The sequence below is a fragment of the Salarias fasciatus genome, chromosome 18 (genome assembly GCF_902148845.1).
Source record: "Salarias fasciatus chromosome 18, fSalaFa1.1, whole genome shotgun sequence".
In the NCBI taxonomy this organism is placed as follows: Eukaryota; Metazoa; Chordata; class Actinopteri; order Blenniiformes; family Blenniidae; genus Salarias; species Salarias fasciatus.
Window position 1 is genome coordinate 2,495,233 of NC_043762.1, and position 23,729 is coordinate 2,518,961.

The following is a 23,729-nucleotide window of genomic DNA, read 5'->3' on the forward strand; positions in this document are numbered from 1 at the left end:
GACATAGTAATTCATGACTTCCTACCCACAATTATCCAAGTGCAGACATCTTGTGTTAAATCCACGGGTCTTTTCAAGTCTCAGTCCCAGACGGATCCGAGGACCGTGGCCTGCGTTTCCCATATCAGTGTGTGAATGTGCTCATTAACACGACTCGAAACACAGCCAGTCACACTTTGAGTTGGTTTGATGTATGAATTTACTCTGAAGTACGAGTAACAGGCGATTTGAACAGAATAGCCATTCTTCAATCCCAGAGGGAAATTCTTGTAACATAGCTCCACAATGAACCAAATGAACTGGCAGAAGGTCTGGTTTCCATCCAGAAACATCTTCAGAGATGAGGGATTAATGCACAGCAGGCCGAGGCTGAGTCAAACCGGAGATCAGACCAAGCAGGAACAGAGCAGGCAGAAAAGACACTCCACATCTCCTATGACAAAGTCGTCACTTCTCTGGGAAAACTGACGAACGGTGCAGCTGAGCAGTTTACCGTCAGCTTGATTAGCTCGATTGATGGCAGGTGTGCAGTGGAGGGCGCCGAGACACCAGAGATAACCGAAAAGAGGGAGGAATGCTCCCATAACCTGCAGTCAGAGCTGGCTCAGGACACTGGACCATTTTCTAGAGAAGCTTGTATAGGTTTAGACAGCTGGGGGGGCTTTACAGCACTGGGCTTCTTTCCTCTCTCACTCTACATACAGTCATGTTTCACTACTACATGTCACTAAATGGATGGATCCATGGATAAAGTGTATGTTGATGTTATCAAAGGGTTAGCTGAAAGTAGAATTTCAGGTGAAGTTTTAGGTTGATGTTAAGTCAGGTTAGAGTAAGACATAAAGAGCCGTGGTAACATTTAACATGCAAACCATATTCATACCACTTACGTCATGGATGATTGTTTCTGTGTGAGGATGATCCTACTTCAGTGAAAGGTTCCTTAGCAGCCGTGTACACGTAGCCCTGTCACGCTGGGTGAGCAGCTCTGCCACCAAGTAGAACAGAAAAGATGCTCACATAAACAAAGGCACATCCTACAGCTCCATCTCCAATGTGAGAAGACAAGCGGACATACAGTCCCGCATGCAGCAAACAGTAGGAACGCCGGGGCCCTGCATCGATGTTCATGTGTGAAAGCTGCCGACTGAGCCGTTTGCTGGAATGTGAGATGTGAACAGACTGTTGTATGAGGTCAAACAGAGGGGACTTCATATTTACAGTTACAGATACTCATGAATACATGCTGATGTACTGGGTTTGCCCATGTTCAATGAATGAATGAATGTTGTTTTTCTCAATGTACAATTACAAAAAAATGAAAATTGCAGTCTTTATATTAAAACAAACGTGAAACTGCCACCCTCAGTTTTAACTGCACAATCATTGGTATTCCGATCCGTGCTAAGTTTAGTGCAGATATGACTTTTGCATGAAAAACGTTAATGAGCCTCTCTTGATTTTACAAAACGATGTAATTTCTGCTTTTCTCTGAAGCGTTTTTAACAGAGCTGTGTCTGTTGTCTCTTTGTGTTTCAGAGTCTGCAGCTCTCCTCTCAGGGACAGTCCTCTGCAGCCCTTCTCTGAAGGCCTGTCTGGCATCTCATTCCTCTCTCCAATCACTCATCTGCTCCCAACATGAAAGGCCTGTCCAGCAGTCGGAGTCACCATCATGTGGTCTCCTATGAACCATCGTATGATCCACTGGGTCACCATGTTGACCGCAAGCCATATTTGATTAGTCAGATGGACATACCTGTGCCCATTCCCATGCCACATCCGGCTGAGCTGCCCTACTACAATGCTCAGCGCACTTCGTACCCCTCTGACAGCAACAGCATCGTCCCATACGGAACCTTTCCCAGGAGGTGCCACTCCACCTCCTCATCCCACCATCCTGAGGTAAAGGATGAGTGTATGGCCATGGTACCATATATAGGAGGAGGAGGAGGTGGAGGAGGAGGAGGAGGAGGAGGAGGCTATGGAAGTAAAACGCCTACGCGGGTACCAGCAAATTTTGTGGACCCGTTTGAGCGTCAGCCGTCCTTTTCCAGAGATGGCTACCACACACTGCAGTACAAACGAGGAGTGCTGGCCCACGGTGGGGGGATGGGGGCCAACAACAACAACAATGACAGCCCAGGGAGAATCCGCCACCTGGTCCACTCAGTCCAGAAACTCTTCACCAAGTCACACTCACTGGAGGGGCCACACCACACGCAGTCCTCCAAGGGGGCCAATAATGGGAGTGTTAATGGTGGCGGTGGTGGCGGAGGAGGTGGTGGTGGTGGTTCAAGGGCCAGCCCAGAGGGTGAAACTCCACCAGTGGGAGTGCGCCACCGGAAGCGCAGCAAGAGCCGCGAGCGCTGTCGATCAGCGGAGCCCAAGCATCGAAGCCACCACCACCATCACCACCAGCTCCACGGCTCAGCATCTGCTCCAGGCTCTGGATACTGGAGCTCAGATGACAACCTGGAACGGGAGCTGTGTCTCTACCACCCTCACCACCACCAACCTCCACCCTCACCCTCTCCCTCCATTTCCCCTTCACCCATCGCCATGACCATGGGCCGGTACCCGGGCAACAACCCCGAAAAGTTCCCCCAGGCGCCCCTCCCCAGTCTCTCCTCCTCGCAGTCCCAGCAGTACTTCATGATGGACCCCTACGGCACACTCAACGAGCACACACACACCCACGCACACCATGGCCACACACACCACCACTCTGCACTCAAAGCCTCCCGGAGCAACAACGATGTGAAGTATGCAGCGTCATCGACATGCATGCCAGTTAGTGGTAGCAGCAATAACAGCGGTGGCGGTCTCGGTGGAGGAAGTGGCCCCTTGCTGCCACTGGGTCTTGTGGACGGGCCCCTTGTGAAGAAAGGGGCGTGGTCGTCAAGCCTAACGGTGAGCAGGGCCCGAGAGGTCTACACCAACAACAGCAGCCACAACCAGCTTCGAGCCAGCGCAGGATCCGGTAACCTAAACCTAGATAGAGCTCTAGTCAAATCTAAGGGCAGTCAGCAGCAGGAGCGCTCTTGCCATTTCTTGCAGGTAAATAATTCCTCCCTGAACCCTGTTCAAAACCAGTCAATTCACCCTTCTCCCCTTTGTTGACCCCCTTTTCTCCACAACTTACTTTCTCTACCAATGTTTCCTCTGAGCCAGTAGTGTCCAGTCCTGCACCCCTGTAGTTTTTAGTCTGACCAAAAACTAAACTTTCTGATCAAAGAACGTTTTCTCTTTGAGAAACACCAACCACTGAATTGAATTTGCCACAGGCCTGGTTTGAAAAAGCCAACCAAAATGTGCACAGCAGGTATCTTTATTAATAGGCTAGTTATCAGCTGGGAAGGAAGGATGCTGAGGTTTATCAAATTCTTAATGCCATGCTCCTTTGGTTTTTGGAATCATGTTCAGCAAAATGTACAAAGCCGTGGGAGTCGTTTCTCACATCTAATCTAATAAATAGTGGGAACGTTTTTTAATGTCTGGGCTTGATCGGGTCAGGCTGTCGGACTCATTCAGAATGGACGGGGAGCGTCAGTTCAGAGATCTGTGAGTGAGTTTCACTCTGCTGCTCTGAAGGACGCCTCGTTAGTTTATTAAAGCACATCGTGGACTGTTGTACAGAGAGAAATGCAGCTGTGCAGTCAGCTTCATGCAGATCACCAGACTGAGTGACGTGTGGAAGGTTTCTCTGTTGGCGTGGAAATGCAAAGACTTTTCCCCACTTTAGTTTTTGTAGCAACCAGTAATGTAATAATGGCCAGTGACATTATACATGCCAGTGATTAAATTATTTTGGCCATTTAACCCAAAAACCTAATATGAATTTACCATAATTCCATACTCAGCGCTCCTTCTAAATTATGGTGGGATTCTTTATAACTTACTAAATACACTAGACATAATTAATGATGTGATTGGTTGCGTTAAATTAAAAATATTTAAAGTAGTTACAAAAATGTTTTTATCTATAATTACAATATTTGTTGCTACATTTTGAGAAATTGACATGAAGATTTTTCAGTGATCAGTGTCTTGAGAGCTTCTGATCTGATTCTGATCAATCAATCAATCAATCAATCAATCAATCAATCAATTTCCACATTCTAGAACAGAATAATGTATGTTGTTAGAGTTCTTGGCATTGCTTGGTTGACTATAATGAGGCGTCCCACGTGTTTCTACAACGCGTTTGGGGATTTTAATTTATTTTTTTTCCAGGAGGATTCATCGATCAGCTGTGTGGGTTAAAGTCCAGAGTTTAAAGGACCTGTAACTGTGTTTGGTTGGAATAAACACTGCAGAACTACACATGCGACTGGACGTCACTGGCTCAGGGTGTGGGCACACTTCAACTGACAAGAACAACCAAACCCTTTTAACAATCATTAATTTAGCATGAATAAATATGCATCTACAATGTCTAAAGTGATATGATATGTATGTAGGCCATCAATAGAGTGTTATATATGTGTTCCTGCCATTGCTGTTACAATCAAACATACTCACTCTGCTTTATTAATTGACTTTAAAATTGCAGTAACTTGCTTTCTTTTTATATCTTTGAATCTTAATCTTTTAATCTTCTAATTCTTTTAATGTCATCCTCCAATTTAAAGTCTTGGTATAGTGACTGGTTGGTAAGTTGAGAACAACTTTCTCGACTGATTTTATTTAAAAAAATGAATAAAAATGTGAAACCTAGTAACAGATCATCCTAAAATCATGCATTTCATATTGAAGATAGATGCTTAAATGAACATTTGTGGTGAATTAGGCTGCAGCAATGGGCAGATGTTGTTATAATTGTAAGTAATGTATGTTGTTGAGTATGTACCGTACATCATAATCATACCAGACAGTAATGTTAGTCATGAGATTAACCTCAGTCCCAGCTTTAACTCCAGGCTCAGTCACAAACATCCTCCAGAACAGGGCCAAACAATGGAAGGTTATCTATTCAGACTTTTTTGATTATAATTCTAACAAACTGCTCTGAACAGTCAGCAGCTGATGTTGTTTTAATCTCTGTTCTACTTTTACCACCTGTGTGCTGCAGCTGTAGACAAAGCCTGTCACCACTGTGCTGATATTGTAAAAAAGCACTTTCACAGGTTGTGTAAATCTCATCAAAAACGAGCTGATAAGAGTTTGAATTCCAGCACTGGTGGAGAAACGGCGTCAGTTCTGTTGTTACTACAGAGATTCGATTGCTTTGAAAGATTTAACGACATGATGATGACTAAACATATGGACTCAAACTAAACCTGAAGGCATGTCAGTGTTTCATGTCAGTGTTTAATAATAGAGGCGTCAGCGGGCTGATCGTCCTGCACTGGTGCACCGTGAGCAGCTTGTAGTGTGTCCACAGAGGAAACATTGCTCCCTACCACCAGCAGTCTACTGCTCTGGTCTCTAAGTACCCCACTGCCACCCCACCCCCTCCTTTTCACCACTCCACCCCTCCTGCCTTTCCTCCACTCACCCAACTCACCCCCACGCTTCTTATTTCCCCACCAACCCACCTCCACCTCCTTTACTCCCCCTTGGTTGGGAGAGCCTTCCTCTTCCTTCTCCTCTTCCTCCTCTTTCCTCCTTTTTGAGTTGAAGAGAGAAGTAAGCGCAGAGCCAGTAGCAGCCTTACTCTCTGAATGCTAGGTGAACTCATGAAGAGCAACATCCCTCCCTGTTTGTAGACTTCATTTTTAATTTAGTAGTGCTTTCCTTCCTGCCTCTCTGCCAGCCGTCTTCTCTCATTGTTCCTGTCTGATGACTTGTGTGTGTGTGTGTGTGTGTGTGTGTGTGTGTGCGTGTGTGTGAGTGTCGCTGTCTTCAGCTCAGCGTCGGGGAGTCTGTCAGCCACACAGGAGATGGAAACCAAAACAAAAACAATTTCTTTTATATTGAAAGGGAATAAGTTGCGTGTGTCTGGTGGCATTTCTCTCGTTTCAGTGACCAGTGGAACTTGCAGATCTGTTTCAGTTTGTTGTAATCGTGGGAACCACAGAGCCTTCAAGCACTGCGGGACATGGGAAAGCTTTTTCCTTCTAGTTTCAGAGAAAATATGTTTTCATTTTTTTCTCAATTTAACAAAAAAAATCCAGAGCTGTAACGTATTTCCAGATTATGAGTCGTCGTCTGCTGATGCGTCCTCTTATAGAAATTGTCTGGTGAGTTCCATGTTGGGCCACTAGGTGTCCCTGTGTGACCACAGAACGCTGCTGCAGCACCACAGAAGAAGCCCTCCATGGCTGCTGGATTCCACTGAATGTCATCAAAAAGAAAACTCTCCACAGCACAATTTAAAGTAAAAAAATGATGAAATCTGTTTTAATGAGGAAAACATTCAGACTTGACTTGTGGTTAAAGTCCTGTGAGACTCGTCCTCCTGCACTTTGAAAACGTTGAGTGTTTTTACTGAAAGAAGGCTGGGAGACAGATGAACAGCTAAAGCAGCGACTGGTGAGGAGAGACAAGTGACTTCCCTCCACCGTGGAGCCTCTGGGTGCCGACGGCGAGCAGGAAGTGACAGGAAGTGTCAGCAGAACCCGGCGTAAGCTCGGAGTGAGGCTGAAACACAGAAGAAAATGATTTGAGCAGAGCGTCTACTCTCATTTCGTAAAGTCTGAATCTATCAGCCTCTTCTGTGTCATAATTATGAAAAAAAGAGAAACTGATGTTAACTCTTAACATTGAGCTTCGTGATAAATGAGGGATTTCTGCAGTTTTCTGAGTCGAATTTCACCCCAGGTCAACATGAAGCCTTTTTGATCCGTCATCAAATGACAGCAATGAATGAGATTTGAACTAATAGCATCACACCAATCAGAATTATTATGACTCTCTGCCTAATTACGAGTGTATTTGAGGACCGACCAGGATTCAGATTTACTGTCATTAGACATGTACAAGTACAGAGTGAAGACGAGCTGCATCCAGTCCAGAAGTACAAGGAACAGATTTACATGTTATGTATGTAAATATGAATATAGAATAAATAAACATATAGATCAGTATGAATATATAGAATAAAGGCACACAAGTAAATGCATCATAAAATAGGTGTGCATGTGGAGAGGTCAGCGCAGGAGGAGTCTGGAATGAGAACAGTTGTAGTGAATCGGGGTCTGTGGAGGTCTGCATGGAGTCTGCATGGGTCTGTGGAGGTCTTTGGGGGTCTGCATGGGTCTGTGGAGGTCTTTGGGGGTCTGCATGGGGTGTGTGGAGGTCTTTGGGGGTCTGCGTGGGTCTGTGGAGGTCTTTGGGGGTCTGCGTGGGTCTGTGGAGGTCTTTGGGGGGGGTCTGCATGGGTCTGTGGAGGTCTTTGGGGGTCTGCATGGGTCTGTGGAGGTCTGTCGATGCCTTGGGAGGTCTGTGTAGGTCTGCATGGTGTCTGCAGGGTTTGCGTGGGGTCTCTCGAGGTCTGTGGAGTTCTGCATTAGGTGTATGTAGGTCTGCATGGGGTCTGTAGATGCCTGTGGAGGTCTGCATGGATTCTGTGGAGGTTTGCTGGTCTTCTGCATTGTGCACATGGTGGCTGGGGGGGGTCTATGTGGCATCTCCATCGGGTCTGTGCGGCGTCTGCCTGGGGTCTGCATGGGCTCTCAGTGGCGTCTGCATGAGTCTCTGACCTCTCCACTGGAGTTTAGAATGAAACAGGAAACTCCTGATAGTCCTAAACCCGAGTCTCTGGCCTGTAGACCATCTCTGTCCAGGCTGAGCTTTAAAGGGTTTCAGGGACTGATTTGGCTCTCTGGCCCTCAAAGTCACATTTCTCATGTTGTCACTAAAATAAAAAGATGTAAAATCCCTTCATGAGGCCATCGTGACATTTCGGTCTCTGTTATATTCCCAACACCAGACACACCAGAGCGTTTCATAGCGTCTGAATCCAGGTACCAGCTGAATGTGAACTCACGGGTCTTGTTGTTTCTCTGCATCGGAGCGCATATTGCTCATACATGACGAATCAAACATGGGTCACATGTGTCTGGAATACTGAGAAGAGCATCATAGATGTCATGTGAGTCACTGTAAGGCGCATATTGTGTTCAGCAAGCTGCTTATAGGATTATGCAATCCATAACAAACAACTATTTTAGGAATTGGAGACGTGTAGTACGGAGGGAAAGTGATTCATGCTTCTACAACCCTGCAGTTGCTTCAAAGTAATAATGAAGTTGCTGTTTACCTGTTTTTTCACTGGCTGTGAACTTCTTTAAGGTCCGAGACACTAAAAACAGCGCAGGACTAGCTGTTAGCTACAGATATGTACCTGGTAGTAAATTAACGCCCACAGGGACTTTGTTTTGGTGAACGTGTGATGAGAAAGTAAAAAAAAAACACAAAAGGAGGGAGGGTTACTATCTGAAAAAATAGAATGATCACATGAGAAGATGAAGGTGAAAACATGAGAAGTGAAGAGCGCAGATGCACCGAGGCTGCTTTCTGTGAAAATACCGCTGCTGTTTACAAGACTCGTGAAGCAAATTGAAGATATATTGCTTTATTTTTTTCCCTGCCACCATTCCTCCTCTTTTAGCTCCTGAACTGATATAAAACTGAACCCTTCTGTGTGCTGAGAATAAATAAATAACTATAGACTTTTTCTGACATGACAGTCATCAACTGGATAAAGGTTAATCTTTAAGTTCCCAAAATAAGAAAAGATCTTACGTTTAAAGACAGATCATCAACAATGGTTTGTTTCGGATGGACGATTAAGAGAAAATGATAAATAGAAAAAAAAAAGGCTTAAAACTGAACATTGCATTGAAAAGTCTGCCGTTGGCTGAACGTGCTTCCAGTGCAGAAGGTCTGTGGAATATGAGGAATCATAACCTGAGTGCTTTGAAGGTTTGGTCCTTTACACACATTACAGTGGCCGCTCAACCCAAACCTGCAGATGAGGAAAAGCCTGACGGATTTCCACCTTTTTTTTTTTTTTTTCATTAAAAGAAAGAATGGATCAGTCAGAGTTGTATGGATGAAAACGCCACAGATTTCAGCTCGGAGGTTTCTGATGTCTGAACTGCATTTTCAACTTGTGAATTAGATTTTGGTAAACATCCTCAAAGAGCTTTTAGCCGGAGTGGTTCTGAATTTTCTCAAGTAAACAGTGAAGAAGTGAGAAAGTCGATCAGGGGAGACACTGCCGAGGAAAACACTCTGAGCGACGGAGTGTTTGATGATGGAGAAACATCAGCTGCGAGCGCCACATCAGAGCCTCTCCTCCGTGGAGTCAAGAGGACTCGCTAAACCTGTCCTGCTTCCCTTCGGCTCGACACGCTCAGTCTGGAAACGCTTATCTCCAGCATCTCAGCCGTGTGGCTCCTGGCTGCACCGCTTCCGTATCTGTTAGTTCTAACGCCGCTGCCTCAAGCCATCAAAACAGTGTTACCACGGAAACCGTCGACTTTCTGTAGTGTAAAACCTGCTGTAGCCGCTCGGTACATACAGTACAGCGTGACTCACGCAGAAAGCCACATGCACGGCGGCGTTCTTATCCCCTCGAACGCGCAGAGGCAGAGTACCGGCGGAGAGATGAAATGTGCACCAGAAAGCGACAGAGTGGGAAGCGCAGGTAGCGGCGCCGGGCCGATGTGAGCCGGCGCGTGGGCGGGAAGTGCTGCCGATGCCGCTGCAGCTGGTCCTTTCCCCGGATTCGCTTTTTATAGCCAAACTGCTCATTTGTGCCTCTTTGACGTCACGCATGGAGAGAGACAAAGATCCCGCCATCCTCTTTCTCCTGGTGATTCATGTGTAATTAGAGTAACAGTGTTCTTCCCCTGCTGTTCGTCTCTGTTATTGTCTGTCAAATTCTCACACTCTGGCCTCCGGTGTAAAGACAGTAATGCTCACAGGGTAGAGCTGGAGCTGCTCCAGCTGGCCCACGCGCTCCTCAAGGTGTGGCTCATTAAGATAATTAGGCTGCGATGCAGTAAATACAGTCTGGACGGCGTCGTATGGACAGAGCCTTACTTTACTGGGTTGGCCCCAGCGTTTCGTTCTCTGTTAGAAAAATAGGAACCTCTCCAGCATGTGGGTTTAAGTCATACCACTCCGCTGGGTTAGGTGGCAGCAGTGAGTCCAGATGTTTTGAATACTGCTCAGGCTGTGGCAGTTGGTCTTTAAGTCATTAAACTGGGTTTGTTTTGTTGGCCGGAGTACAGACTGGATTCTGTGTGTTAACTTGTTTGCTAATTTTTCCATCCATACAGAAAAACACATAAACATCCATTTCCATTATGTTTTTTTTTCCAGTATTTCCTTATTTAAACTCACAAACTGAACCTTTAAACGGGATCAGAAGCCAAAAGCACCGTGTTGTAGAGTGAGCTGTGCGAAGCGGCTGTGGATCAGCGTGCAGAGCAGGTTATCGCTCATTCAGAAGACCGTAGGTTCAGTCACCTACCTGCCCGTTGTCCTTGAGCAGGACTTTGAACTGCTCCCAGTGAATGGACTGAGTGTGGCGTGAATGTCGGTAATGTTGCGAAGTGTTTTGGAGCCAGTAAAGCAGTGGACGAGCGCTACACGACCGCATTCACCAACGAAATTATTATTATACTCATCCATGAAAATTCCAAGGGCATCTTCATTATTGGATGATGAAAGGAGACTTTTTTTTAATTAATTTAGGTCTCAAAAAAAGAAAAAAACCTTGTGTTAAACCTGATACTACATGATAAATTGAGAGACCGGATACTAATCTGAAGTCAGCCATGAACCTTTCACAGCACTGCTTTAAAAACACAGAAGTGGATTCTCAAAACCGGGTTTCTGACACTCGTTGAACTAATTTGTCTTGTAAAAACTGTTTTTGTTTCAATTTTGCACGAACCATGTTTCAAGAAAACAGAAAGTTGCTGAAGAAATTACAGCAGAGTCGGTGGAGGTGTGCATCAGCAGAACGCTCAATATGACCCAGAAGAAGCAGAAGAAGCAGCTCTCTGAGGTCTCTGTTAAAAAGTTACAACACGTCTGACTCTGCGCTGAACGAATGACGCGTTTGAAGAGTTGATTAAACCGTTAATAGAAGATTACAGTAACGTAATTATTCAGTTGCCAATGCTAATGCATGAAATGGCTTCGTCAGGAGGACGGTCTCACATGAACTGATTCTGCAAACAGGAACAAACGCAGAGTGACGCGAACTCATTCACCAGCAGCGTTTAACAGCGGGAAGTTCTTCTCTTCCGAGCTGCTGGAAAACGTGACCGTGTTTGTTTGGAAACTGTGACGAGACGTGCATCAGTTCACTTTCTATCAGCCGGAGTCGCTCCGGTGCCGGTTTGGGGAAATACAAAGCGCCCGTCCATCAGGAGGCGTGCAGACACATGTCATGTGATTACTGGAACAGGCTCCTTTCTCATGCTTTTCTCCCCGACGCTGAGCTGCAGCGTTGTGATGTGGTGTGTTGTCAGTGTGTGTGTGTGTGAAAGTGCAAACGACTCATGTGCGATTTGACTCGGAAAAACTGTTTTGACTTTGGATGATCTTACTGCTATAGTATTGAAGTAAAGTTGAATTTTATAAAATCCATATTTTAATCCTATGACTCAAATTTGAAAAGTATCTCATCTGGTCTGTTTCCAAACCTTTAGATTTGGTTTGTCTCCTGTGTTTCTGTTTCTCTATGAAACTGATTCAGTGAAACATAGATTGTAACCTACATCAGCATCCAGCTAACGAGCAGGCCCCGCAGGTCCGATCACGCAGATACATTTTAATGCTCATGCATGTGCTCCACAGTCTGCTGTCAGTGAACTAATTCCACTCCTAGAAAGCAGATGTGTGAAGTAGCCAGAGAGAAACTGCAGACCGATTCCTGCATGCCCCGTTAATGAGCTGACAGCCCGCACCACCGTGCATGGACGCATGTGAGAGCGACGGAATCAGAAATCCAGCCATGAGCTCAGTGCAGTCTGTGTTTCCTGGATGCCTGACTGCGTGTCTGCGTCGTGCTGCATGCCGGTCTTGCTGTGGTGGCGTTGATGTACCATCAGGACAGCGTGGTGAGCCTGTCCGGTGGCTGGGACTCGGACGGCAGCGCAGCAGATCGTCCTGACAGCGCTTCTCTGTCCTCGCCTGGCCGCCAGGTACCTCAGGATGAGTGGAGCGGCTTCTCTCCTCTGGGGAAGGAGGACGACATTCCCTGTCGGAGGATGAGAAGCGGCAGCTACGTCAAAGCCATGGCGGAGGATGACAGTGGAGACTCTGACGGGAGTCCCAAACCCTCCCCCAAGATCCAGGCTCGCCGGGCCAGCTACCTGAAAGCCACGCAGCCGTCGCTGACCGAGATGACCACTCTACAGTAAGACTCTGATAACTGTGGCCTCCAGTACAGACTGTGTATAAAATATCAACCTTACAGCTTTATTTAAAAGTGCGCATTTAATACCATGTAACTTTAATTGCTCCAGTCACGTCTCTGAATAGTAATCTATTATAGAGTTCAAATGTTTGATATTTCCGTCAATATTCAAGTTAAATGCATAATTCTGATGAACTAACTGGATGAAAAATCTACTTTCTGCCAAAGCAAACATGGCAGACGTCGTATATTATCATAAAAAGGAGAAATTAGTGTTTTTCATAATTTTCAATAAATTCTTGATGTTCTCTAAACATTGAAGCACCTTCCAGTGTGTTTAATCCTTTATTAAAACACTCAGAATGTACACTCCAGAGCAGGGATGGAGAGCAACCATCAGGTTGAGGAATTTAACTTTGTCTTCTTTAATACTTGGGACTGAACACATGTACTACAGTATTTGTCTCTGTTTTTTAATCAATCTGAATGCATAAACTGACAGAAAATCAGTAATGTAGTGATACTGAAGAATGTATATTTACAGTGTATGTGGTTCAAATGTGGACATATTGGCTTTGCTCACCTTTGTTGGATGTCCTTGTCTTGGAAATGAAACTTCACAATGTGATCGACTCTCTTTCAGGTTTTTTTTTAGTAGCTTTTGGCCTTTAACAGTTGGAGAACAGTGAAAATCAATCCTATTACAACAAGACGTCAAGAAAACGCCTCATCGCGATGCTTCAAACCCTTCTCACTTTAGTTTGGTAAATTACATTAAAAATGAGCCTCCAGGTTGGCGGTCTGGTCTTTATCCAGCTTTTCATAGTCTGAACCCAAAATGATCACTGCATGGGGAGAAAACCTGTCATCACATCACTACAGCGTTTTCTATTATTACAGCTGTCTGGTGATTAATCATTTGCAGGCCTGTTGCAGGAGTCATAAGCACCAGACGTCACTTCATCCAGTTAGTGTCATCGGTTTCATTTTACTCAGTGATCCTGCAGCTTTTGTGCAATATTTGCACAAGATGCCCAAAGTGGAAATGATTCATTTGTTTTGTCTTCAACAAGTCGGATGTTGTTGCATCATCCTGACTTTGAGGCTTACAGGTGATGATTATCATCTGTGAGGATCTCAAAATCCTGATCCACACACTTCAAACACTATTTTACAGCAAATAAATTCTCAGTATTTCAAAGCAGCATTATATGAATATTTGCTGAAATGCCTTCTTATGTAGAGGCATCTCTGCAACATGTTTTTTTTTTCCGTGTTTCAACAGAATGAGTCAACATTTTAAACCCATGTATCATCTCTAGTTGGAGCAGGTTTTCTGCCTGAGAGATAATGATCCTGAATCTCCGGACAGTGTTTTGCTGGCTCTGTGAGAGAGTGGGCTCGGCGCAGTCTTCTGTCTGATCTGCAGCAGGAAGCCAGAAATACCACCTTGGCCTAATGAGGCTTTCAAAGCTCTAAATACTGACGGTAATTACAGCGAGCGGTCCGGGGACTCAGACTGCTGCCCAGCCTTTTCTCCTGCACGCGGTTCTTCCACGTAATGATTACCTGCATTGATTCCAACAAGAACACAGAGCTGGAAAACATTTAGCATTTCTTATTGATCCAAGATCTTATTTTTAGATCTCTGATGGGTTTTAATCCCATAAAATTTAAATACAAATCTCAGAAAAGGTTTTAAGGGGTTTTTTTTTGGATTGTAAATGTGCTGTTCAGCATCTTAGATTTACTCTAAATGTCCACCGATTGGCTGCTTGACTCTTCTTGGACTAAAACATTTCCTCGATGGTGTCCATGTCTTCCCCTGCACACCAGCTGATTCACACCAGCCAAATGTACAGGCAGCAGTGCTTCAAGCGCGCCATGAGAAAATGATCACGCTCCTCAAGTGGCGTCGAAAACTCCTTCTGCCTCTCTGACATGTTCGGTGAGGGGAAAATGAGCGGGTTCTGCAGAAGAGTGTGAGCTAAAGAGGAAGTGCGTGTGTGTGTGTGTGTGTGTGTGTGTGTGTGTGTGTGTGTGTGTGTGTGTGTGTGTGTGTGTGTGTGTGTGTGTGTGTGTGTGTGTGTGTGGCTCATTTTGCTGCTGGCTGTCTCCTCTCTGTGCGATGAGTGTAAATAATAAATGTCCTTGAACAGGAAACATGGAGGTCTGGAAGTCAGAGGAAATCAGCCCAAACCTCTTTTTGACTGTGGAGGAGCTGGAGGAGGATCCGGCTCACTGTGCAGCCTCTCCTGCTGGTTGACCTTCACAGTACAGTCCTCTGGTTAAATAACACTAAAAAAACCAAACTCAGTCTCTCGAGCCTCAGAAGTATGCAAATGAATTCTTTAAGGATTCTTGTCTTAAATGGCAAAAGGATTTCACATCGTGTTTTCAACTGCTCAAGTCCCCAAAGTGCTTGCTCAAGGACATGTGGACAGATGGCGACCCGCTCCTAACCCTACCTCTAACCCTCACCCTAGTCCCAGCCCTAACCCTAATCTGACCGTAACCCCAACCCTTAATGAACACAGGGGAACGCCGCAGTCGGATCTGAAAAGACGCCGCAGTCACTGAAGTTCAGGACTCAAAGCCTCGGAGATTAAAGAGCGGCTGCCGTGTTTCTGAAAGCCTCTGTGCACCCGGGATGATGGGGGATCTGAATGAACCGTATGAAAACGTCTCGTCTTCCCTTCTGGCAGGATTTCGACGGAGCATTCCCCCAAACTCCAGATCAGGAGCCACAGTTACCTGCGAGCGGTGAGTGAGGTTTCGATCAATAGAAGCCTGGATACCCTGGACCCCAAAACCCTCCTCGACCCCAAATCGCTGCTGTCCTCACCCCAATACCGCTCACGCAATGAAAGCTACATGAGGGCCATGAGCACCATCAGTCAGGTTGGTGGCCGGCGCCGCTGCGTCTGTGAATCAGTCATTTCCCCGCGGACTCGCCGAGCCTTGGATGTTTCTGCGTGTGCTGGAAGTCATCCTCATGCTCTCTGTTGTGAGGTGGAATTTGTGGGTAGTGAGAGGAATGGTGACTCATGCTTAACTCCACTTCATCTCATTGTGTACTTTATTGTGAAAAACACAAACCTGCTGCGAACCGAGGCGTCATTTACAGTACGACCAGTCGGATTGTAAAACTTCAGAAAGACAGCAACAGTTTAATTATGTTTTCCTGGTTTCACTTGAAAGGGTAATTTCTTTTCAAGCTCCCTTCAGTCGTACTCGAGCACAGCCAAGTACAGATCGGTCAGCTTTCCTGCTTTCACCAGTTTGAGTAGAGGAAGATAAAAAAGACAGAACAGAGCAAACAACCAGAGATTTTCAGGTCATCGCGTTGTCTCCATCTCCATTTCAACCTTTGTGGAATCTGTGCCGGCGGCTCTGTCGCTCTCTTGGCTGGCGAAGCGAGTGCCGTCACCCTGCCAGCTTCTCAGAAGCCGTCCTTGAGCCGGGCGGGGGGCTGAGGGAAGGATCAGGGTGCGGAGTAGATTTCAGATGAGTCGGGACAGACGGCCCGAAATCAAGAGCAAGACGAGGAGAATCCAAAGTCCTGAGAACAAGCAGGGAACAAAAACCAAACGGCTTTTCTAACACCCCTCGCCCCCACCCTGACCTGAACCTGAACCTAATCCTCACCCCACACCCCCCTCACCCTGAGCTGGTCCCTGACCACCACCAGCCCCCCGTCTTGCCTCCACGTCGGCGTTCTTTGTGTGCATGTGCGTCACCGTGAAGCCGCCGCTCGCCGTGGAAGTTCAGCTTTGACGGTGAAAATTACAAAGGGAATAAAAGTAGCAAGCGTCGTCCTCCTGGGATGAAGCCGTCTTAATGCAACATGTGTGAAACATCAAACGGTCATTTGTTCTACTGAAAACATCAGCTGGTGTTAAAGTGTTGCATTGATGCTATTTTTAGAAGAATGAGAGCCTGTCTGAAAAATAAACATTTTCAGATCAATTGGTGCGCCGCATTCAGTCCATCTCTGCGATCACTCCTCCACCCCGAACAACGCAGAATATATATTGAATTTTGAGTAATATGAGTCATTTTTATACAGAGCTCTCTCTTCCTGGAAACAATTCAGTGGACAGATCAAACATCTTTGAGATAAAAATCCAACTGGAAACTTCAGCCCATCTTGAGTCATCAGCATGGACGTGTTAATATCAGGAGAAGTGTAATTTTCTGCTGCTCTCAAAGGAAAATGCAGTTTGTTCATTTCTCCAGAGACTGCCTGGCTCTCTCCGTCACTATGGTCCACCCGATATGGTCATGTTCTCTGAAAAGTTTCACTGGCTGTAAACTGTTTTTTTAGATTTAATTCTGGCCCGGGGATAAAACGACCTGTTTGGTCCTGTGCTTAACGGCAGACTCGCCCAAACCTGAGAGACACGCTAAATATTCAATATTCAGAAAGGCAGACATGCCAACTCAACAAGGTGTTGCTGTTTCCAGCTTTACTCGCACTTTTTAAATGTGCAAAATTTCAGTAATTTAAGGTTTTTAAAGAATATTGAGCTACCTGAGTGCTGTTGAACTTCAGTAAACCATTCTGAAAACATTAAACGCATGCCAGCATGAGTCCAGCATGAGTCCAGCATGAAGTTTCACTTGTTCGTCCTGTTCGTCCTTCTGTTAAAGACCATGAAGATTTGAAAAATATTATACTGAAGATTCCTCTGTTCACTCATGGTTCTGTTTCCCCTTCCTCTTCCTCCTCCTCCTCCTCCTCCAGCTGAGCGAGGTGGAGGTCAACGGGCAGATCGAGCAGGTGTGTGAGCAAGTCTACAGCGAGATGCAGGCCCAGGCCATGGAGGCGGCCATGGACAGCATGGACACCATGGACACGCTGCCCATGCCGGGATGCTTCCGGATGCGGAGCCACAGCTACGTGAGGGCGATCGACCAGGGCTGCGCCGGGGAGGAGGAGGGAGAAGGGGGGAGGCCTCTGATCCTGCTGCCGTCGTCCCCACCGCGAACGTCAGCCACCACTGTGAGGACCATCCAGAGCAGCACAGGTAGGACCAGGAAACACGGAGAGAGGCGGTCGAGTCGCTCGGAGGGCTGAATGATCACCGTTACCTCACATCTGGGTGGAATCTGATATGAAGTCTCCACTCACCGTTCTTGTTGGCCGTTCTGCTGTTGGTGCTTCTTGAGGTCTGCAGCCACGTGAAGCTTTCAGTCAGTTTCATACAAATAGATATGTTTACAGAGTTTATGTCATTTGCACACTAAAGTACTCGTACTTTCTGGATGAAAACGGCTGAAAAATGTAAAAACTGGCTCTTCGTCTCGTAGCGATCATGAGTGTGTGACTCCAGTCTGCCTCACGCTATCATGGCTCCAGGCTGCATTACCGCAAAACCGCCAGACGTGGCGCTGAGGAGCTCACCATGCCACTAAAGAAGTGCTGTGCATTAAATGCCTCATGGACTCATATCTCTCTGATAAGTCACCAGCATGCAGAGTGTCGTCTCTGATCCTCCGGCATCGCTCTCAGCTCGCCGTGCCGCTCTGGGCTGCTTCGCTGTGAGCAGCAGCCACACTGCTGGGAATAAATACTATTTAGATGTGTGATAATGTGGTGAGCAGAATGAATCGGCTTCCCAGCGCTCTCAGGACACCCCACAATTATCTCACTTCCTTTTCCAGGAGGCCTCTTCCCCGACACGCTCACACACACTCTCACTGCCAGTGTGCTGCAGCCTGAACGCTTCCAGGGCTGTTCTCAGTCCATCGGCCTGAGAACGCAGAGTCAAGGTGTTTTCACACCAGCATAGTCCGGTGGACCAACCGCCTGGATGGAGGAAACACTGACCAGAGAGGAAGCAGTAACCCAGCTCCAATCAGCAGCTAGCTGCTAGCTGCTAGCAACCATCAACCGCGATGCAGACTTTAGTCCACAAGACATTTTCTGTCTGCTCCTTCAGATTCACGCCGTTAGCTTTGTTTCTTTATCATCCAGAATGCATTGCCCTCTAACTCACATCCTCTCTCTCACTCCTGGATAGTCCCTGTGTTTTCACAGGGTCTGTGGACCGGACCACAGTTCCCTTCAGGTGAGCCCAGGCCAGAGTCTGGATGAGCGCTCACACCTGCCCAGAGCAAAGACACGATCCCTGGAACGGCGTCTGCTCCAAATTAAACTGTGCTGCTGTGAAAACGCCCCAAGATAAAGTAAATCCAAGCGTTGACTTGGTGTCAGAAACTTCTGATCCTCGTGGTTTAGAGAAATGACACAAGGGTTGAACTTCATGTTGGGGTCAGCACGTCTCGTCTCCAGTCGGTTCATTCCAGCCTGACCAGTTGGAGTACCAGCTGGAAACACAGAGCTCCTGTTCCGGCTTCCCTCCACCCGCTGCTCAATTCATTTTAAGATTCTTTAGTTTGTTTTTAAGTTTCTGGATGGTCTGGCCCCAGCTGACCTCTGAGCTGCTTCACAGCTGCACTCCTGCTGGATGTCTCAGATCAGCTGATCAGCTGCTCCTGGAGGTCCCCAGGTCTAAACAGAAGCTCAGAGGGGACAGAGCCTTTTCTGTGGTCACCCCTAAGATATGGGATTAACTACCCCTGCACACCAGACAAGCCTCTTCACTGTCTTTTTTAAAACTAATCTGTAATACAGAGCTGTATTCCACCCGACGCTCTGAAGTAAAGAAGCTGAGTTCATCTCAGTGTTTCTTCAAATCCACTCCACCATGTCACCCTCACAAGCTTTTTTTTTCTTTTACTGATGTCCTGACAGGTACATGCAGGCTTTGTGACGACCTGCTTTCATCAACATTCTCCACTCTACTGTGAAGATACATTAGTTCAGTCGGTCATATATTGAACGCTGGGTCAAAGGGCATCAAAAAGTAATGACAGGCTTCAAATCCTGTGTTGATCTGATGAACACATGACTGTCGCGCTGCTGTGGTGCAGCTGAAGAACAGAATCAGATGTGATTTGTGGAGGATCAGTTCAAACCTCATTTTTTTTCTATCTTCTTCTTAATCCAAGCTGCTGGTTTGAAGATGTTGTGAATATATGACTGCAACTGTTGTTTCTACAGATTACTGTGGGCTGTTCACCTTTTATTTTCTGCTCTGATTTTTATTGATAGCCATTTCTTAATTAAATTATTTTCCCTTTTACTTGCAAGTGTGCTGATAAGTGGAAGAATGTCAGAGGAATCTTCATCCACATTGTGTTTGTAATCCAGCAGATTCTGCAGCTCATAGAAGCTCAATTCTGCTCAGTGTTTCAGGACCAAGTTATTTCACATGAAGAAAGTTCTTCCTTCACATTGCAGTAAAATAATTTGTCAGGAGTATCCAGGCCAAATTTACATTAGAATTTAGGTTTTTATGAGAGTTTTCAGTGCTGAGTGGGGTTCTGGGTGAAGACTGCTGTTAATTGAAGCTGTTCGTGATTTCTGTGTTTGGCATTAGAGTTGAGTTGTCGCAGGTGCTGATATAGCTGTTTTTTTTGTGTGTGTCTGGGTTCTGCAGCTAGCTGGTGCTGCGTCCACAGAACTCACATTCATGCAGCTCCACACACTGAGCAGGCAAAGAATTATAAAACGCTTGGGGGTGCAGTTACGTGCATAACTGCACTCCACGCTCTGTTGTGCAATGTAGCAACAAGCCAACAATGAAGCAGAAATCTCACTGAGATAATCTTGCAAAAGCCAGAAAAAGGCGGTCTTCATGCATGGTATTCAGATAAGAACATGCCAGAGAGGACGCCACAGGGAATCCACCTCGGCGCTCTGGCATTACCATTGTCTTTATTTTCAAAGTGCTCAACTGGGGATGACCTACATTCAAGTCTCCTCTGTGGATTCTTATGTAGATAACCAAGAGGACACACACACACACACACACACACACACACACCCTCACTCAGAGCGTGTATGCAGTTTTCACCCACGCACACTCTCACACATCCCTGTGCAGTCACACAGTACAGTAGACGGTCAGCTCCACTTCCACATGGTTGGACATTGTGCTGATAAGTGTTGCTTCGATGTCCACTGAACTGAAACGCTCACTCGGGCCGTCGGTCCACTGGATTACTGCTGGGGGGTCTCCACGGTTTCACTTAACATTTTTAATCGCTGACTCATCGACTGTATGGTATATTCCATCAAACGCTGCTTCTAACCCACCAGGCAGGGAAACATGCTGTTTCCAGCTCCTTGCTGTTATCAGGAGAGAATTTCTTAATATAGTAACACACAGAAGCATCTATTATATATCGACTGTACAGTGGAGGTTACTCATGGACGGCATGTTAGCACTCTATCAGGAGAAACGTTCCGTTTCAGAGCTCCATCTTCAATGTCTCCTTCAGGAGCTCTTCCAGGATCAAAGGTTTTGGCTGTGCAGTGGGGTTTTGGTGCTGAAGGGGAAAGGAGTGGGTGTGGGGGGGGGTTTGGTAGGGAGGTGCAGAGGGCTTGAAGGTGTCGGTGGTGGTTTCTGGGTCCACTGCCGACTATCTTGGGGGGTCTTGTTGGGCCAGTGGTTCTCTGGCTATGGTCGCAGTCTGCTCTGGTCTTGGGTTGGGGGGGGGGGGGCTGCTCCTGGCATCTAAGCGGCCCCGCCCTTTGGTGGGAAAATATTTTTTTGATCCCCTGTTGATTGAAATTAACCAGCTCGGTTCACTATCAGTAACAGTGAAAAATGTGAGCTTTTCACAGAGAGCTAGTGGTGGTTTTGTCTTCACTTTTCTCTTTGCTGGCTGTTCTTGCTGCGTTGCTGCAGCCTTATATTTTCCTGCAGTCACTGTGACAGTCTGTCCCTGTGAGCACCGGGCTGTTGTCCATCACATTGTGAGACAGGTTTGGTCATCCTGTGTTTGGAGCTTTGTAGGAGTCGAAATTCAAACCTTTTCGGAGCCTTTAAGCAAGGAAAACTTTATTCTGCTGAAACACATGAAACTTCAAAGTATCTGCAGAAAATGAGGATGTCAGTGTTTCATTTTGAAGACAGTTTGAGCAGAAACAGCTGCTCCTCTCAGCTCCAGGCTTCCCTTCACTCTGGGATGCGTTTTACTTTTTGTCCTTCATGGAATCCAAAAGCCTCCAACTTTAACCTGGATTAAATCTGAAATTACTTGAAATAATCTGGAGCATTGATCACACTCTTTTGCTAAGACTGCTGGAGAGCCAATGTGATTCCAATCAGACTGGATTTGGGTTTTTGTGGAGGAATCTGTGGAGTGTGAGTTCCAGCTCTGGGACTGAGGAGAAGCTCCTGGCAGAGCCGAGGTCTAACGACACTTCTGCTAATGACGGGGGAACAAAGCGAATTAATAAAGAGCTGCCGAAGAGGAGATAAAAGATGTGAGGACAGAGGAGGTGCATTGGCATGCAGAGGGAGCCTGAGTGAAGGAGTGAGGCGCAGAGTCGGAGGTTTGAGGAGTAAAATGCAACCTAAAGGAGGTCAGTGTGCGTTAAGAGGCAGAGCCGGCTGATGAGCTGTGTAAGCCCAGTTAATCAGCTTCCCACCACTCCTCTGTGTGTTTCCATTCAGCTGACACCAGCCCCAAAACTTCCTTCACATTCACACTCACAAAAAGCCCTCAGATTAGCTTTCACTGCGTACTGCATTTCACACAGCGCTTTTGGAGAGCTATCTCTCAGCGCGACCTTTCTCCTGCTTTTCAGTCTTTTCAGCTGCTCTAAATTGTCTGTCAGGTTTAAAACCCGCTGCTTATTTTTAGAGGTTCCAGGATGATGATACGCTCAGCCCTGATCACCTCAATACCTTGTTGAAGTATTTTAGAGGTCCTCATTCAGTCTGAAGTAAATTTACTGTATTTAAAAAGAAAAAAAAAGCCTCTTTCATGTCAGCAAGTCTCTGGAACTTTACTGTTCTGTAACCGTTTACTCAAATCATAAAGTTCTGTGCTTTTTCAGTTCCTGTTCAGGTTGGATGGAGAAACATAACTCCAGTTCATTAGAGTTTCACTTCAGTTTTTTCCCATAATTTAGCTTCGTATTAAGTGACCCAAGTGTCTGGGATGTGTGAGGAAGTCCATATTTTAATGGAAGTGATTCATTCCAGGGTTTTAAAGTGGACTGGGACGCTCTATTCCTGTTGAATGTTTAAGTTTCCACTGCTGTGACGTCTGGATTTTTCTCACCGAGCCTTTCTGCTTTGGGTGTCGTGCTGGCAGTGATGGCCGCCTCACCTCCGGCGGCGGTGACATTGACCTGATATTGATCGCCTTTCCAGCTGATTGAGCTCCGCCAAGTTCGAGATAAACGTATCTCAGTATAGCAGAGTGATATCTGCTGGGAAAGCAGCAGGAAATAAGTTCTCTTCCATTGTTAATAGCATTTAGAAAGCATCCAGTTCAAGTGGAAGAGTTACTGTTTTGTGATCAGCTGTTCCCTCAAGTAAACAAGCCGGCCCGCCACCACAATGTAAATAACATGAAAAAGTCGTCTTGATACCTTTATTCGTGATGGAAAGAGGCATGTTGGACAGAGCAAGAAAAAAACCTTCCAACACATCGGAATGAAGGAACCAGGAGTCAGTTTTGCAAAAAGACAAAGAAAATGGGAGTGATCACTACGAGCAGCTCACCGGCCCTGCCAAGAAATGCTGCTGACTATTTTTGTGCATTTAACAAGGATTTAAATTATGGAAGTGAAAACTTAATTGTATTATATTGGAAGAATAAATGTAAAATAAAATAAAGCTAAGATATCGAGTTTTCAAAGTTTTCATCCATTGCTCTTTTCTCTGATATTTGCTGGTTCCAGGAGGTATTGTATCCGTTCAGGTCAGCATGTCTCTTTTTCTGACAGAAATAACCTCTGCATTTTATAAAATGTGCTTTTCACACACGAAAATGCATGAGCCTGACCTTTGGAGCGGCCTTGAAAAAGATGCAAGTCCATCTTCCGACATGCAATCAAGCGAGCCGGTGGTTTCTCAGTACATCACATTACATGTCTGTCACAGGGGATGAAGATCCGCCTCACAGAAGAAGCATCGGGGAGCTTTTAGCATTCTGCTGAGGCATCACATCCTCACAATGAGCTGCCCTGACCCTGTCCAACAGCGGATCCAGTATTCTGCTGAAATACTTGAATTGCGACAAGCCGGGTGTATCTGGAGACGAGCGGGGCGCGAGGAGACGAGCTCGCCTCAGTGGACGGCTGATTCAACAGAGGCGAGGAGCAGGAAGAGGAGGAGTGACGCTTCGGGCTTTGAAATACACTAAAGCAGGTCCCTTCGTAGGGATCGTCCACATTGGAATCGGTGGACTGGAGACGGAGTCCCTGATTTTCCTGAAGTGTTGACGGAGCTGGAGCTGAGGTGGATGAGGTGGAGGTGGAAACGGCTCATTCCATGTGCATACAGGTCAGCCGCCGGTCTGTCTGTGAACGTCA

General features: G+C 46.2%; 1 protein-coding gene across 3 annotated transcripts in view; it reads left to right on the forward strand.

The window, feature by feature from the left end:
• Positions 1–1,638: 1,638 nt before the first annotated feature.
• Positions 1,639–23,729, forward strand: part of LOC115405345 (disks large-associated protein 1-like) — a 43,585-nt gene continuing 21,494 nt past the window's right edge. Inside the window, exons 1-4 of one of the 3 annotated variants that reach the window (XM_030114907.1) lie at positions 1,639–3,057; positions 12,111–12,325; positions 15,031–15,226; positions 17,073–17,355. In XM_030114907.1, coding sequence (XP_029970767.1) covers positions 1,639–3,057; positions 12,111–12,325; positions 15,031–15,226; positions 17,073–17,355 — 2,113 coding nt within the window. The remainder of the gene's footprint in view (positions 3,058–12,110; positions 12,326–15,030; positions 15,227–17,072; positions 17,356–23,729) is intronic. The other 2 variants (XM_030114904.1, XM_030114906.1) reach the window with 2 other exon arrangements.